Consider the following 16,886-nt stretch of genomic DNA (forward strand, 5'->3'; position numbering starts at 1 on the left):
CTCTCTCTCTCTCTCTCTCTCTCTCTCTCTCTCTCTCTCTCTTCTTTTTTCTCTCGTTCGCTCGCTCGTCACCGTCTCTCGTCTGTGCGATCCTCCCGTTTTATTGCGCTTTACGGAAATTTATTACCTTGCGGTCTCAACACGCGCGTTATCGGTCACATAAAGAACCGGGGGAACGATTGTAGAATTTCACAATTTCCCAGCGCGCGAAATAATGCGTAACGATTCGTTTATGCGGCACGCACAATGTTGGCCGCAATTATATAACGCGAGCGTGAGCTTAATTGCGTAAGCTTTTGCGGCGACCGCAAAAACGTGGAACCGCGCCGAGTGAGTCATTGCGGGGCGAGGGTGTATAATCCGATTAAACGCGGATCCCACCGATCTGCAGATAAATTCGTTTACAATTATAATTTAATTAAGACATTCGCGCGCGCACGCTGCTCCACACGTCGTGTATGACGTTCCAATTTCCGTGGCGGCGTCGCACGCACACACCACGAATGAATGGCAAACGTTATTATTACGGTTAAAAATTGTATCCCGCTCCGTTGTCTCGTTCTGTCGAGCCTGTCGCGGAAACACAATGCGCACTTGCGGTCAAATTAAAAAGGAAAGACTTCGCACACTTTTTCCTGATTGACTCTTTCTTGCTTAATAATCTTGCTTAATCACAATTGCCGAAAAAGAACCCTAAATTGAACTCGAAATACAAATGAACCTCTTTGTTCGTTACAAAAATAACAAATTATTTGTTTGTAAGAATAATGCGACTTAAATTTATGAATTTGACATGGGAAAAAATATTTTGTACACTCGATTAGAAATTTAGCTTAAATCCTAATCAATTATCTAATATGTGCGTGATGTTACTGAGTTTTCATAAGTCATATAACGTAGCATGGCGCAGTTGGGATCTTAAAGTGTGTGATAAGGATTATCAATAATGAGAATCTTATTACTACTTAGAATCCAACAACATTTTGTACAAACTAGATAACTGATTAAGGTCCTGATCAGGACCACGGGATAAGTTTCTAGTCGGATATTCTTTCAAATGAAAATTTAACAGGACATTGTTTCACGATTGCAAACGCGTTGACTTCGAAATCACAACGTGAGCATGCACTCAGGACATCTGCTTCGTCGTGAAGACGTCTCGATGCGCTTCGCCAACGAGATACGGTCGTCGTAACAATTTCATGGCTGATCATGGCGCGCGCGCGAACACACAGTGGTCGCAACAACTCTCTGTGTGATATCTCTCGTAGTGAACAAGAGAGACTACACGATCCAGAATGGGATATCGCGTATCGCGGCGACGAAACGATCTCGTTATGCGCGAAGGAGAGACGGCTCGCTGCCTCGAAACGGAGGCACGGCTAACACACGACGGGTGCGCGTCGCGCGTAAGTAACGTAAGGAGGACAGGTATTTTGATTGGGCCCGGTTTAAATGGATATTTACGTTACCACGTGAAAAAGGTATGTAGGATAGCCGACCTGCCGACCGACCGACCGACCGACCGACCGACCGACCGACCAATCAACCAACCGGCTGAGAACGACGTCTTCATCGTTCGACCGCGGCGAGGGCACTCCGCGCCTTCCGTGTAGACAATAATTATCAGGCGGCGGACTCAGGTAGCCGCTCCGGATGCAACGGTACGTCGTGCAGATGCAAATAAAGGTGATCTACGGCGGTGCAATCGCGCGGTGGGCAGCTCACGATGGCCAGGCGTCGGGCTCCACCGTTTCTCACGATGCGCTCGACGCGGAGAGGAAGAAAGACGAGAGGTAGGAAGAAAGAGAGGAAAAGAGAGAGAGAAAGAGAGATGAGAGAAACACGAGAGAAAGAGAGAGAGAGAGAGAGAGAGAGAGAGAGATGAGAAAAAGACAAGAGAAAAAGAGAAAGAGAGAAAGAGAGGAGAGAGGAAAAGAGCAGAAGAGGCGTCCAGATCTTATCGAGGCGCAACGAGGAAATCACCACCGTGATCTGAAAAGGGTCTCGATCTACTGCCTCTGATCCAAGTGTCGTAATCAAACAGTCGCGTTTGATACAAGCATTACTAAAGCTCGCGACTGGCGTACGCGTGCTAAACGGTGCGTTCTGCGTATCCCGAGATAGCGTAGAAATGATTAGCGTCTCGTAGCCTGGAGCAAGGTTCAGTCTCGACATCGATTATTATATCGTGCTCAAGAGAGAGAAAGGGAGGAAGGGGTATCCCCTGCGTAACGTAAACAACAGTTTTCCTGCGATTTCTACATATCGCAATTTATTAGTTGCGGTCCGTTTACTCGTGCCACGTGAAAACGGAGCGAAAACAAATTTAGGAAATATGCCGACTCATCGGGGAAAAAGTTAGCGGAGAAACCGCCAAGAATTTCATTGACGACGGGACGGATCGTAACGACCTTCCTCAACCGGGCGGGCATCGGCGAAACGATTTAGCACTCTGCCCGCCCTCCTGCCGCCCTCCTCTCTCTCTCTATCTCACTCTCTGTCCCTTTCTCGTTATCGATCTCGGACCACGTTGCTAGAGGGGACAGGTCGCCTGGCCTGGGGTACGACGCACGCGCCGTGTTCGCGTAATGACAGACCAGCCGTACGGCGCTTTCGTAAAAGTGTCAATTCCACGGTTACGACGCGCCAAGCGGTTCTAAGGCTACGGCTTGAGGTAGGTAGATAAGGCTAGGTGCCCGGGTCTCCTCGAGGACGCGGCAAACTGCGGAAGAAGAGTGAACGTGTGTGCGCGTGTACATGTGTCTGTATATGTGTATAAGAAAGAAAGAAAGAGAGAGGGAAGGGAGAGAGAGAAAGAAAGACCCTGGCACGGCCAGGAACGTACGCGTACACGCCTGAAAACGGGTACGTAATCAGGCGTAATTAGCCTGTTGTGCCGCGGTAAAAGGCCGCGTAGAGAGAGAGGAATAGGTGACTGACCCCTTGCCTCGGGCGGGGTTCACCGTGGGGTCTCTGGCAGAGGTCGAAAGGAGTCTCCTTCCACTTCTCCCCGCCGTCCGCGCTCCACCACCACCTCGCAGCGCGGTCGCGGCTTCTCCCACCCTTCGGGGTTCGATCTTTCCCTTCTCCTGCCTCCTTTACCGCGGCGTACGTCCTATTCTATCACTGGTAATTTATCCCTCTTCTCGCGGTGTCCTTATCCCTATCTATCGTTCGTTTTGCTATCTAACGTTCCGCGTCCTCTCGACGTTGCGGGGCCAATGGCCCCGCCGCGGTTACCTGCGGGAGCCACCGCGCCGGCGTTTCTTTTTCTTTTTCCTCGCGTCGCGAGTCTGAATTTTTTATCCTCCGTCTAACGATGCGGGAGCGATATGGCTTTCCCCGATGTCGCGTCTCGATGCATCTAACTTTACGAATTCAGAAGTTACCGGCCGTGAGCAGAAAAATATCTCAAGCAAATTTCGTTTTCGCACGAACGGACAACGAATGTCCGCGAGCATGTGAGAAAGGAAATGTACTCTGGCGAATCGCTCGAAGGACCGACTGGCGTGATATGAACGGCATATAGCTCGCGATACCGCAAATGAGACATTCTTTAATTTCCATTTTATCAGAAACGTAGAACGGCGCTTTTCCGTTCGTCGGCGTGCGCAACGCCGCTGGTGCAATGACCTCTCGGCCGCCGGAAAGGGCCACCGCCGAAGGAGCCGCGGATTTTTCGACGATCGATCGTGGAAACTTCGTCGGTGGCCGTCGCGAATTATCACGCGACCGGCGCGGCGACCGAGCAGCCGCTTCCACACGCGATCGCACGATGACTCCCACGGGGTCTAAGCACCTCGTGGAGATGTCCGTCTAGCACCGAACTATCCTCCCTACTTAGGAACGAGTTAGACGTGTAAGAGAGCCGTTGCGCGAAACGTTCTCGCTCTCGACGTCGTGTCAATTCAAAATTTTGCGAAATAGGAGAGAGCTATCAAAATCGTACCGGTCTTCTAAATCGTATCTGATTGTTTCAAAACGTTTGTAACGCGCACAAAATAAGACATAATCTCGAAATCTTTTGTTTATATTTCTCATTGCCCATTTATTTCTCATTTTTTGATGTTAGATGCGGTTTATAATTCAATAATAATGAAGGAAGTGATGGACGCCATATAAATCCATGTGTACCTTATGGCTTTATTCTTTTTCTATTAATCAAAAAAAGAAGAAATTGATGAGGTACGATTTAAGGAAACAGATATGATTGCGATAATTTTCCCCTAAAAACCGGCAGATTTCGATTTATTTTCTTAAAAGATTTTTTTATGAAAGAATAATAATACAAGATATATTTTGAAACTCAAACAAGCGCAACGAGAAATTAAGAGCTTGAACTTGTTTCTTTTGTTCCCGGAATGCGCTATCCATAAAACTCGAAATATTACGATGATAAATTAGAAAGGATACGTAAATTGTATCGTAACTTTGGGATAAAATCCACGACGGCCGACTCTAAGACCTCGCTCTCGCATTGCCACACTCGGGCGCTTTAATGCTCAGTACGGTCAACCGAGCGAAGAGAAACGGAGAGGAAGGAAACGATACCGCGTTTTACTACTGGCTGAGCACGACAAGCGTAAATTAATTTTACAACGTTCCACCGGGTTAGTATGGTGTCATGGCCCGCCGCGTAGAAGGGAGATCAGGAGCAACATTAAGTCTATTCCACGTCAAAGAAAAGGATGAGCAACGACCATCTCTAAATCCCGACGCTATCCGAAGCATCGGCGATATTGCTTCTGTTATTTTAGTGCATAAGAAATGCGCATTATATTTAAGGCTTCCATGAAATATACTCAATTATTTTTAACTCGGACTAAAATTCTTTTAGATTCGATTTTAATCACGATCGGCAAATACCGCGTTCTTCCGACAAATTCACGGAATTAAATCAGGATGGAGTAATCGGGAAAGTGAAATCAAGCTGAATATAACTGAAAGGCGAGGTCACCTGTATCTCCGCGGCTGATCTTTCTGACGCTTTTTAATTTCGAATGTTATGTAACTACAATTATCAAGATATTGAAGCTTTCAGGAAATATACTCAATTATCTATAGCTATTATCGGGCTTTGAGACTTTCACATTCGATTTCAACAATAATCGTAATTTTCCTGCAAATGGCTTTTTTTCTTTTTTTTTTTTCTTTTCAGTAAGCATCATTACTCTTAGTTGAGTCTTTAGTTCACTCGGTCGGATCTACCGCGCGCGCCTCGCGGCGTTTTCTAATTCCACACCTGTGTAGATCGCGCGGGTTAACGTTTTCCGAACCGATAGCAACATTTTTGCTACTTTCCGCGGTAATAAACGGCGCGCCGGCTCAACGACTCGGAGCCGTTCGCTTCGGCGATTTATCGCCTCCACTTATCGCACTTTTCCCCTCGTCTCGCGGTCAGATCGCGCCAAGGAAAACGCAGCGCGTGCTTATCAAGTGCCGTAACCGCACCTGCGCTTTTTTTGCCGCGTACCGCGGTCGTTATTTTTGCACGCGTAAAATTAGAGTCCGCCGCGCGGAGTGACCAGTAAATCTGCCGGTTCTTGCGGAGGAACGTGACGCCTCGGGAAACTGCGCGGCCAGACCGTGCAGTTTTACCTACCGAAACAGGTGGTCGCTTCCTTGCGTATATCAAGTCACAAAACGGTTTGGACGCATCTCGAAGTTGCAGCGCACTCTTCAAAGTGTCAAAACTGAGAGGCACTGCTGACGCATTTATATTACGTATATAAATCGGTTATGATAGGAGCCGAAGTGACAGTACAGATGTATGTACCGATATATTAACAGTCATCACGTTATCTTACATATATTTTCATACACTGTACTATCACTTCGATTTCACGAAACACTCGAAAAATCAAATGCGCGAATGTAGGTCTGATGGCCTTGACGGTCCTCGATGTTCTGAGAATATTCATTGTTTTCATTACTCCGGAATACGTAGTTTCTTTTCTTGTACTTTGTTCGACGCGTACTTTCCCATTATCGAGTCTGTTTACATTACATGTACGCAAAATGTTTCAACGGCTCCCGAAATATTTAATTGAATTCGGCATCGTGTTGTTTTTTCCGATTGAATTGTATCTGCGCGAGTGTCACAGACTAGTATTTGGGTTGCCATAACGGAATGCTGAATCGGAAAGTTAGAACGCGAGCAGCGATAACTCATACATTTTCAAATGTACAGACATATATTTCATATATTTTTGTACACATTTCCAATATCCATGAAAAAAATAAATAATAAAGAGATCATAAAGAAATTTGCTGTTTTTCTTACCTATTAATCTTTATTGAATTATGTAATATTTATTTATTGTAAAAATTTTATCTGCAGTTAAGTTACATAATCAATGCATTGTTTATTATATTATTTTTTATAGTGTTATATATCAAAATTCTTCACTGGTCCTTCAAGTTCGATGCAATTTGTAAGATTAATGTGGAAATCAAATTTCGGCTCAATATAGTACTATACAGACTATTGTCCAACTTCGATAAAAACGATTATTTTCTACTGTTTTCTTCATGTTGAAGGTTAAAAGAGTATATATTCGATTCAGTTCGATAATTTTTTTCAAAAAGTTTATTTCTTCAATTTTCTTCAATTTCCTTGCAAAATTCACATTAAATAATATGAAACAAATTTTTACTTACATCTGAACGCACAGAGTCAACTCTAAATGCGTGAGCGGAAATTAGTGCGCATTTGCACACGTGTCTTGGCAATGACCTCGGTGTGTCATTTTAAATTAAAAATAATTTTTTTTCCTCAGAAGAAGCTATAAAGGCAAAAGTTGTGTACTTTAAAATGCTTTACCAAGAAATTTAAGTTTGGATCCTGTACGATAACAAAGGCAATTTAAAAAACGGCATTGAAAAAAATCTTGGCATATATAAATAACATCGTATCGCGATCCAAAGAACATTATTATTAGATATTAAACGTAAGAGTCAGGCACTTATAAGATTTACACTAGATTCTAAGACCGGTATTTATAATTGCAAATTATTTTCATTCTGTTATTAATAAATTTTCTTCGATTCACATAATTAATTCAAAATTAATATTTACGTGAGAACATATTAGCGTTATCATACAAAGTCTATGTAAAAAATCGGACCGCCAGACTTATTCATTATAATCAAACTGGTTCAAACACATTCTTCGATTTTTACATTAAGTATATAATAAACACAAAATTATTATAAAATTATTATATCGAAATTATTATTATTTTTAAAATAATTTCTTTTGCTATTAATTGAATTTGCAAATATAATAAAGGAGTAATAAAGAAAACTAATATAAATGATTGGCGAAATACTTAACATAGATTATCAACGGATAGTCGGGATATTAATTTGAGTTATGATGATAAGTTAAGTAGAGAATCTATTAATTAAGTAAATTTTAATTCTCGCAAATCACTGTCCGACGATAGAGTCATGAAAACAGTGTAATCTGACATGTGTAAAGTGACATGTCTACGCGCAAACACATATATGTGTGTAAACACATTGCGCAAACACATTGTGTGTGTATACACATTTATTTTTATGTACATGTCACATTAATATTTACACACGCACACGTGTGCGCGCACACATACAGTAGCAGTGTAGCAACGTAAGTTCCTGAATACGTTTATCAATCCTGATGAAAACTTCGTAAAAATGCTAATTATTAATTAAAACATCTGATTAAAAATTCATCACATTGGATATCTCTTTCGACTGAAATTGAGACAAAGTCCTGTATACAATGTGTATGCGCATGTAGTATAGAATCTTTTTTGTTTCACTGGTATAGTCATTGTGGTCATTAAGATACGATGGGCAACGTTCTTCTATTCTTTTTCCAATATGCGTCGTTCTTTTGGTCTTAATTATATTCATATATTCAATGTTGAAAAAGTATCTCCTCCACGCATTTTTATCCCTGCCCGTGTTCTTGTAGTTATTTATCTCAGTACAAGCGCGCGTGTCGTCGAGTTCGCACACGAAATTCTAAATGTTAGCTTCTATCGGTTTCCTAGACGATTACTTTGACGAAGAGTAATATTTTGTGGGAACACATTGGCGTTATTGGTGAAAATCAGAGGCTGTCAGGCTTTTGTCAGAGCTGGCGAATATCAACGTGAGACACAGAATCCATCGTTAAGCTTATTAATGTAACAATCAGTAATGCGTTAATTCGACATTGAGAATATTTATTTTCAATTGTGCAGTAACATTGTGCGCATACTCAAAATTAAAGGTGAATAAAATCACTCTTTTCTCAGAAAAGACATTGACGAAATGACACTGAAAAACAAAGATTACATCGACGACTTAATATCGGATCCTATGGACGACTGCCACAGCGAAGTCTTGCAATATTACGCGGGACGTAACATTCTCATAACGGGCGGCTCCGGCTTCTTTGGCATACTTCTAATAGAAAGATTACTGCGGCAAGTATTTTAACACGAAAAAGACACATTTTTTAGTTGTCTCTTTTTATAATAAGTACGAAATAACCACCAGAGTCACGCAAAGTATACAATGTATCATATCACAAAACGGAAGATTAAATAAAATTTTTAACAAATTAAAAGACTTGAGAACAAATTTTTTCTTTCAAGTAAAATTTTAAACGCAGAATTTTATTGGATATGATCCAGTATACGCCATCGTAGAATGTAGAAATCACGATACATATAAATGTCGAGAATTTTATATTAAAAAAAAAGTGATATATACCTTCAGATGCTGCTCAGATTTAGGAAAAATGTACGTTCTTATGAGGGAGAAGAAAGGAAAATCAGCGGAAGAGCGATTCAAGCAGCACTTTGATAATGTTGTTAGTAACATAAATGGACATACATTTTAACATAAATGGAACATAAATCAAATTTAACCTAAATGAAATATATATGTTTCATTAAATAGAAAGCAATCGTGGTCCCTGTCTCGCATCTTTTTTCTAGATTTCGATTATTTTTAGGTTTACGATAAATTGAAAAAAGAGCAGCCTAACTTTATTAGCAAAATAATAATGATAGAAGCCGACTTCGGCGAAATAAATTTAGGCTTGTCACCGGAAAATCGGAAACGTCTCTTAGACACAAACGTAATCTTCCACTTGGCGGCGACCGTGCGATTTAACGAAGCGATTCGAGTTGCGGTGAACATTAACGTGAGAGGAACCAGAGAAATTCTCCTCCTCGCGAGGGAGATGACGGATTTAAAGGTGCTGTTTCAATCACATCTCACTCTCATAGACGCACAAATCAACGTTAATCATTCGATTGTTTCTTACTTAGGCATTTGTTTATGTATCGACCGCATTTTCTTACTGCGTAAACAAGTTTATCGAGGAGAAGTTTTACACTTCGCCTTTAGAAACGAATGCGATATTGACGTTACTCGATATTCTGGACAATGAGACACTGGACATAATAACACCAATGTAAGTGCAAGAAATTCGAACGATTTTCGATCCATTCTCAGTTCACTCGATATCGAAGGCGCAATAAGTATTCTCATGAAGTGACTTATTCTTTTTGTATTGGACGAGTATAGGCTAATAGGAGAATGGCCGAATACCTACATGTACACGAAGGCGATCGCCGAAGACACAGTACGACAATACAGCGTCGAATTACCAGTTTGTGTCGTACGTCCATCGATTGTGGTAACGACGGCGAAAGAACCGATAACCGGATGGATCAACAACTTGTACGGACCGGTAGGCGTAGTAATGGGCAGTGGCTTGGGTTTGCTACGTACTTTACATTGCATGCCCGAAAATACGGCGGATCTGGTACCCGCCGATTACGTAATCGCAAACATCATCGTTGCGGGTTGGGACACCGCCCAGAGAAAGTAAGTTGACATTCCGTGAGGTATATTCTCTTATGCTATGTTTCCTCGATTTTTATTGCTAGACGCAGACCAGACCGAGGCACGCACGCCAACGCATAATTTTATTCGCCGTTTCTAATACTCGTTTTTTTCCAGAGACACTTTACTGAGCGTTGACGATGCAAATCCAAAATCCAGGAATTCGGAAACTGAGAGAGCGCTAATTTACAATTGCGTGTCGTCGAATCAAAATCCCATCACTTGGGCAATGTTCATGAAGTACAACGAGCAATACAGTCTACTTACACCGTTCATGAATATGTTATGGTGTTACGTGTTTACTCTAAACAGATACCGATTAGTCCATAACATATATGCGTTATTCCTGCATACGATACCCGCTGTTATAGTTGACGTTTTGGCCTTCCTGACAGGCCGAAAACCCAAGTAAGAAGTTCCTAACACTAAAATGTATATGATCCCTTATTAATAATACATAACAATTAAAGTAACGGAAAGACAGTTTCGACATAGTTCAACCTAATTGCAATCTGAAGAATAAAGGAAATATTTTTCCTAAGGAAAAAAGAAAACGAATATCGCAAATCATTTTATATATTTTAGGGTTAACGTTATGATAAATGAATTCTGTAAATTTCTTCGCCGAAGTTAACCGAGTTGGCTTTTAGGTTATTGAAAACTTACAAGAAAATACATGTATTCACCGATTCGATATCATACTTCACAACACGTCAATGGCAATTCCGCAATGACGCCGTTGTCAAACTGTGGGATCGTCTAAATCCAACTGACCGTAAGATTTTCGACTTCAACGTGGCAGAATTGTCCTGGGATGAATTTATAAAGCACATGATTCTCGGACTTCGTATATACATAGCTAAAGACCCGGAAGATACTCTAAAACAAGCACGCCTGAGATATAAGAAGTGAGTATCGCTCTCTCGATGGGTCTCCCTTATCCTTTGTTTCATGAAACGTAACTCACGATAACTCACTTTTCTTTCAGACTGATGATCGCTCATTACACGTTGCTAACTGTTGTGTCAAGTTTGCTAATATGGATCACCGTAAATTTAATAAATCTTGTAATTTCGTTCTTCTCGTAAAATTCCGTAATTTGTTAAGCTACGAAGTAACGCAAACTAATGCTTGAAGTTCATGTGTCACTTCCACTAATGTTACCATTAATATATTACATTCGCCCAAACAATAATTAACATTATGCGTGCTGTTTTGTTCTTACTTTTGCTAGTTGCACAGTTAGATGAAGCTATTTTTATTTTACGTTGTTTATTACTACTTTTGTATGATAGCAATATTTAATTAATATACCTTTTCATCTTCTATAAGATTTTTATGCATATAATATATTAATAAAAGTGTAATGTTTTGCGTCGCACTGCATTTGATAGAGTAATTTATGCATTTAAATCTTTGTTATCAATATTAATACATGCAACGTGAATTATACGATGACATAGCAAAAAACGATAAATCGTTTAATCAAGCGATCGAACGGTACGGCAATAGCTTAGTATATTAAAAAAAAAAATAGACTGATGGCGAATTAAATACAACTATGTTTGCAATAAAAACGTCGCGACACCACTAATATCCAAACTTTTCACATTTTCGAACGAAATATCTCTAAAACTAAAGTCGTATTGAGAAATGTAACATTTGTTATTGATGTAGTGTTGTGTGATGTAAACTTTTGCGACCGATTCCTTTTAAGATTAATGCAGTTGATGCAGTTAATTAAAATAAATTAAATATTTTGCATACAACACAGCATAACCTTAATTTGTACAGATAATTCTTAAATAAATTCTCCAGACCTCAACATGCGGAGAAAACCGCGGTAAATAATTATTTATAGTATTAATGAACAACAGTCTGTTAACGTTATATCTTCAGACTCTCCATTAATTCTTCAAGTGCGATGGAATTTACTGAGTTGAAATAGAACTCGAATTTCGATACAAGAGCATTTATGTTCACATAGAAATTCGCAGTATTAATAGCGAGGGCCGCGTGATAATAATCACCTGACGCAAATCTCTTTCGCTCTCTTCCTCGAAAGCAGACAAAGGATCCCGCACAAAACCTATGGAAAATGGTTTTCGGTCAAATTGGCTGAAATTTCACTATGTTATAGTTTTCGCCATGCTGATAAAAAGTTGTCATTGCCAAGTCCCCAAAGTCAATATTTACCAAGATATAAAGGGTCAAAGTAGTGAAATATGGTCATCCGCAGTAGTAAGACGTATGTAAGTATAAGTGATATATTGATATTTATTCACGAAATAAATAAAAATCGATTTTTACATATATATGTGTAATAAATATTTAGTTCCGCAATATTATTAAGATCTGAAACAATTTTTTGTAAAACTTATATTTTTCGAGATATTTCACCGGTCCGATACTTTTGCCCCACCCTGTATATACATATATCTTACGGAACTAAATATTTATTACATATATATATATGTAAAAATCGATTTTTATTTATTTCGTGCATAAATATCAATGTATCACTTATAACATACGTTTTACTACTGCGGATGACCATATTTCACTACTTTGACCCTTTATATCTTGGGAAATATTGACTTTTGGGACTTGGTGCAATGATAACTTTTTATCAGCATGGCGAAAACTATAACATAGTGAAATTTTAGCCAATTTGATCGAAAACCATTTTCCACAGGTTTTGTGCGAGGTCCTTTACAAGGACTGACGCTGAACTAACAGTTGGAAAATATTCACGGAACGCTCAGAAAATGTTTACGAGACGTGTACAAGATGAAGGAATCTGTCGAAGGAAGCACACGGTGTTAATCGCCGTGCTGAAGAGAGATAAGGCAGAACAAGGGAGGATACACAGCCAGCTGGGTAACGAGGGGTCCGTGATCCTGCACGGAGGCGCGGGAGAGTGCACCTATGGGAAACTCAAGATCGTGGCCGTATGTAGATGGTCGCGAGAGGCGCTAAGAGGCCGGTGGTGTACGGCGATCGCGCACGAAGGAGGTTGGTCTATTAGTTCTGTAACCTCCTGGAACAGGCGAAGGAGGCGCACCGTATCTGCGATCGGCGCCGATAACGTACGAGACGTCGGTCGAGGGAGTTCTCGCGCGGTTCTCACCCGAATACAAGCGTTTCGTTTTAGACTACGCCGATCGCAACCGAGGTCGTGTTTCCGAGACGGACCATTTTCGTATGACCGCTAAAAGTCGAGCCTATCGCTATTCGCGAGAGCAGCTTTCCTCTTTCGTCGATCCTAGCCATAGGCAAATGGATCGACATACACAACACACAACTATCGTTTAAAAAAAATTGTTATTTAAAAAAATGGTACAGTTTAAAAATCAGGAATCTTAATGAGATATGCAAACGATAAACCGACAGTACATATTAATTTCAGGATTATCGTAGGCGCTGAAATTATGCCGCTTTCGAATTCGATAATTTATACAATTTGCATTTAATTTGATTTTAATTAATTCGAGGCCGTTCCAACGTGTCGTTAATACGACACGCTTGTCGCGAGCGCGAGAGGAATTAATCTAATTTATTTGCAATCGAATAATTTCGGGATACGATAATGCACAATATAATAAGGTGCAAAATTAAAATGCGATGGGGGAGAGGGAGGAGGAGAAAAAGAGATCTACTCAAAGTATCGAAATGATAAGCGGCACGAATAAGCGGCAAAATTAAAACGGAAAAATTTTTCACGGAATATTGAAACAAAAATAGCAATTTAAAACGCGTGATTTATTTTTACGTGCATATATTATTTTTATATTGCGCTGTACACGCGCGTTTATTTCTCATCATCGCGTAATAATCGAAGGAGATCCTCGCGCACGTACGCCGCCGTTTAATTTCGCGCGAACGGCGGAAGGACACTCGCTGGCTTCTCCAGAAGAGAAACAAGGCCGAATGATCACGGCGACGATAAGATCTCGCCGGCGAGACAATACACAGTTGTATAAGGGGGAGGCTGTTTCATTTGCGAGGCCTGCCGCAGATGTGCCTTATAGAGGATCCCATCGACGACCTCATATCGCCATATTCGACGCGCATTAACTCGGCTGCGACTGCGAGCGCGCGACGACGATGTGCAAGATCGATGCGTGTCTCGCAGAAGGGAGACCGCCCGTTTCGCGGCGCAAAGATCGAAGGATATACCTCGCCGGCGGGCTTCCCGCGTCTGAATAATGCTAATGCCGACGATAAATACGTCCTGCGATCGCCGGTCAGCCGGCCGCGGGGCCGGATCGGGAAAACTCCCGGGGAATAAAACCGGTGACGCGTGACGCGCGTTTAGATTTCCCGGTCGCGATATCGCGAAAACCTCCCGTACTCTTCCGCCCGTAAAGCGAATTTTACGGCGATGTCACGTGATGAATTGAGCGCCGACATTACGTCATGTAGCCGACTGCACCGTGCGGTTTCCTCTCGTGAGTCGGCGTTCATAGTGCGATTTTATATTTAAGATCGTCTTAATTCTTAAACGACAACGTGGGGCTAACGATGACCCCCCCCAGTATTTCTTCATGTAATTGTGCAAGCAAATCCAGCTTGTTTACGTGGATATAGAAAGAAAAATTCGTCACTCTCGCTTGCGACACTGATAGCGAATATAGTAACTTACTATTTTCGGTACAAATAAGAGAAACAATGGACCACCTGATAGTCGCAAAGTGCGCCGAGGCAACTCGAAATTACCGTTGTGATGACGCGAGCATCCACGAAGAGAGGCGACTCGAACGTGATTCCAACCCCTTTCCGTATTCAAACGGAATGTAATGTCTGCGTGGGTAGCCCGTCGCCCACACAGACATCGCGGATAAAAAGCGGATTTACACGGTCTATGCGATGACGCAGATTACCGTTTTGTACCGCGGATGTTCAACACTGATTATTACATCCGATAAGAAACGCCGATGCGTTGACCCGTTGGCCCGGCCGGCCGATAAAGGTCACATTCGCGATCGGGACTCGCGTGAGGGTCACCGTTTCCCTACCTTCCCTTCTCCGCGATCACAATACATCCCGGGAATCGCATCCTGGTACGTGACAGTCCGTAAGAGCAAGGAGCGCTACGCGGAATTCGTGTCGGCTGCGGCCGAAGCGCCGTAAGAATGAATCCTGGGGAGGAGAAATGGTGGAGAAAGAGGGCACACGCTCGACTCGGCTGCAGAAGGGGCAGGAGAGAAAGAGAGAGAAAGAGGAAGGGACGGGAGGGACAGGTTGCCGCTGCCCACGCCGCGGATTCCAGGGATGCAAATTCGCCCGAGCTATCGTCCGAGCTATCGTGAATCACCTCTTCGGCACGGCGGGGAGGACACAAAACGAGACGTTCGTGCGAATGCAAGAACCAGCCGTCCGCGGAATCACGGCTGTACGTATATGCAACCCTTGCACTCTCCCCGTGTGTGCGTGTGTATTTGTGTGTACATGCGAGCACCCACTCTCACGTGCAATATCGCGCCGGTGTCTCTATCTTTCTTTCATTCATTCTCTCTCTCTCTCTCTCCCTCGCCGCTGCTGCACGTGAGGACACGACACGGACGGATGCACCGTGTGGGTGCACCGTTGCACTTGCGCCGCGACCCGCTGGGACCGCCGCGGATGCATGATGTATAACCGCCACCGGGTTGTGCAGTGGCGAATATGCAAACCGGCGTGCCCGCCCGGGGTCAGACCCGGCCGCCCTCCGCTTCTTCTTCACTACCCTGTGCTCATTCCTCCCTCTCCCCCCTTCCCCTCTCTCTCTCTCTCTCTCTCTCTCTCTCTCTCTCTCTCTCTCTCTCTCTCTCGCTTTCTGTCTTTTTCTTTCTTTCTTGCTCCTGCGGGTCGAGCCGAACAGAGGAACGAGACGGTCAATACAGAAGGAAGTCGTAAATCATGTACGTACATGTATGTATATTCGTACATTTCGCGCTCCAGCCGAGCCGCGTTCGCTTTCACAACACATTGCGTCCAGCGACTCGTTAACTCTCTTAACATATGCGGGCGTGAGAAAAAAACGTCTACTTTCGCGTAGAAAGATCGGGGAGAGATCCGAATGAGGGATTCCGCAGTGAGGATAAAACACGATGATACCGCCAATTTTCGTGAGATAAATATATTCGTGATTATAATTCGTGAGAGTAATAAATATATATTAGGTTGTAACAAATAATCTTTCAAATTCTCCAGATAAAATGAAGCAATTGCACTTCGATATCGTCTCATAATTTTATGAGACAATGTGTGCGTATTTTGATAGACTATCTTCTCTGTTATCCTTCGAATATATTACGTTTCACGAAATTACAACGACATAAAGATAGAATCGTTACATTTTACCTGAAAAATACGAATTTACTTGTTACGCGGGCCGATAATATCGACACAGTGATAAGACGCGAGTTGACGTTTGATTTTCAACACACCGTCCCTATTAAAATCACCCACGTGCGCGTTATCCACCGTAATCGTCGCGCAATTGTTGCAATCGCCGATGGTAGTTACTGCGGGGCATTCCCAGATCCCAGCGGATCCCTCTTCCGGGACGTTCTGTGCGCGCCTCGTCGAAGAAGAAGTGGCCGTCCTTTCATTCCTAGCATTGCCTACGAGTGCGCCTGGAGAGACACATTTGTAACGATCGATCGGGCGTCCGCACGGCACGACTAAACGACGCATTTGGAAGCGATTACATCATCGATCGATCGAAGACATAATAGCGCTCCGCAGGGAGGAGGAGTACGCCGTCCTCCCTACGGGCCGCGCCGCGCAAAACATAGTACTCACGCTAGGAGGGTTAGAACGGCAGAAGGAAGGGTAATGATGATTGCACGAAATGAGCCTGATAGCCGACGGTGTGTCGTGTCGCGATCGCGGACTATAAGCCAGTTGCACATCGCGTATCGCACACGGTGTGTTATCAGCCGTAAAAGATTTATGAAGAGCGAGTGTCGCCGCGGCGGGACGCCGAATGAAACGAACGAGAGAGC

The 16,886-nt window shown here is 42.7% G+C and overlaps 2 protein-coding genes across 6 annotated transcripts in view; one reads left to right on the top strand and one right to left on the bottom strand.

Moving 5' to 3' along the window:
• Positions 1-16,886, bottom strand: part of LOC116845537 (Krueppel-like factor 14) — a 435,757-nt gene that overhangs the window by 191,219 nt on the left and 227,652 nt on the right. The gene's annotated exons all lie outside the window — the stretch shown is intronic.
• LOC116845536 (fatty acyl-CoA reductase wat-like) lies at positions 6,816-11,719 on the top strand. Of its 3 annotated transcripts, none has more exons than XM_032818297.1 (9): positions 6,816-6,953; positions 8,292-8,462; positions 8,758-8,851; positions 8,996-9,241; positions 9,315-9,460; positions 9,574-9,876; positions 10,012-10,302; positions 10,545-10,802; positions 10,883-11,719. In XM_032818297.1, the coding sequence occupies exons 2-9, from the start codon at positions 8,308-8,310 to the stop codon at positions 10,980-10,982; spliced, it is 1,593 nt and encodes a 530-aa protein (XP_032674188.1). In that variant the 5' UTR covers positions 6,816-6,953; positions 8,292-8,307; the 3' UTR covers positions 10,983-11,719. The 3 variants fall into 3 exon arrangements, with proteins under 3 accessions (XP_032674188.1, XP_032674187.1, XP_032674186.1); XM_032818296.1 differs by lacking the exon at positions 6,816-6,953 and adding an exon at positions 7,807-8,180; XM_032818295.1 differs by lacking the exon at positions 6,816-6,953 and adding an exon at positions 7,822-8,146.

Source organism: Odontomachus brunneus, unplaced genomic scaffold (genome assembly GCF_010583005.1).
Source record: "Odontomachus brunneus isolate Ranch 3 - 2012 unplaced genomic scaffold, Obru_v1 Obru_scaffold_053, whole genome shotgun sequence".
In the NCBI taxonomy this organism is placed as follows: Eukaryota; Metazoa; Arthropoda; class Insecta; order Hymenoptera; family Formicidae; genus Odontomachus; species Odontomachus brunneus.

Bases quoted from the DNA above. Each gene is read 5' to 3' on its own strand.
- LOC116845536 (XM_032818297.1), top strand. From the start codon at position 8,308: ATGACACTGAAAAACAAAGATTACATCGACGACTTAATATCGGATCCT. The intron at 8,852-8,995 runs GTTAGTAACATA...GATTATTTTTAG, and splicing joins AGCAGCACTTTGATAATGTT to GTTTACGATAAATTGAAAAA. The intron at 10,303-10,544 runs GTAAGAAGTTCC...GTTGGCTTTTAG, and splicing joins CTGACAGGCCGAAAACCCAA to GTTATTGAAAACTTACAAGA.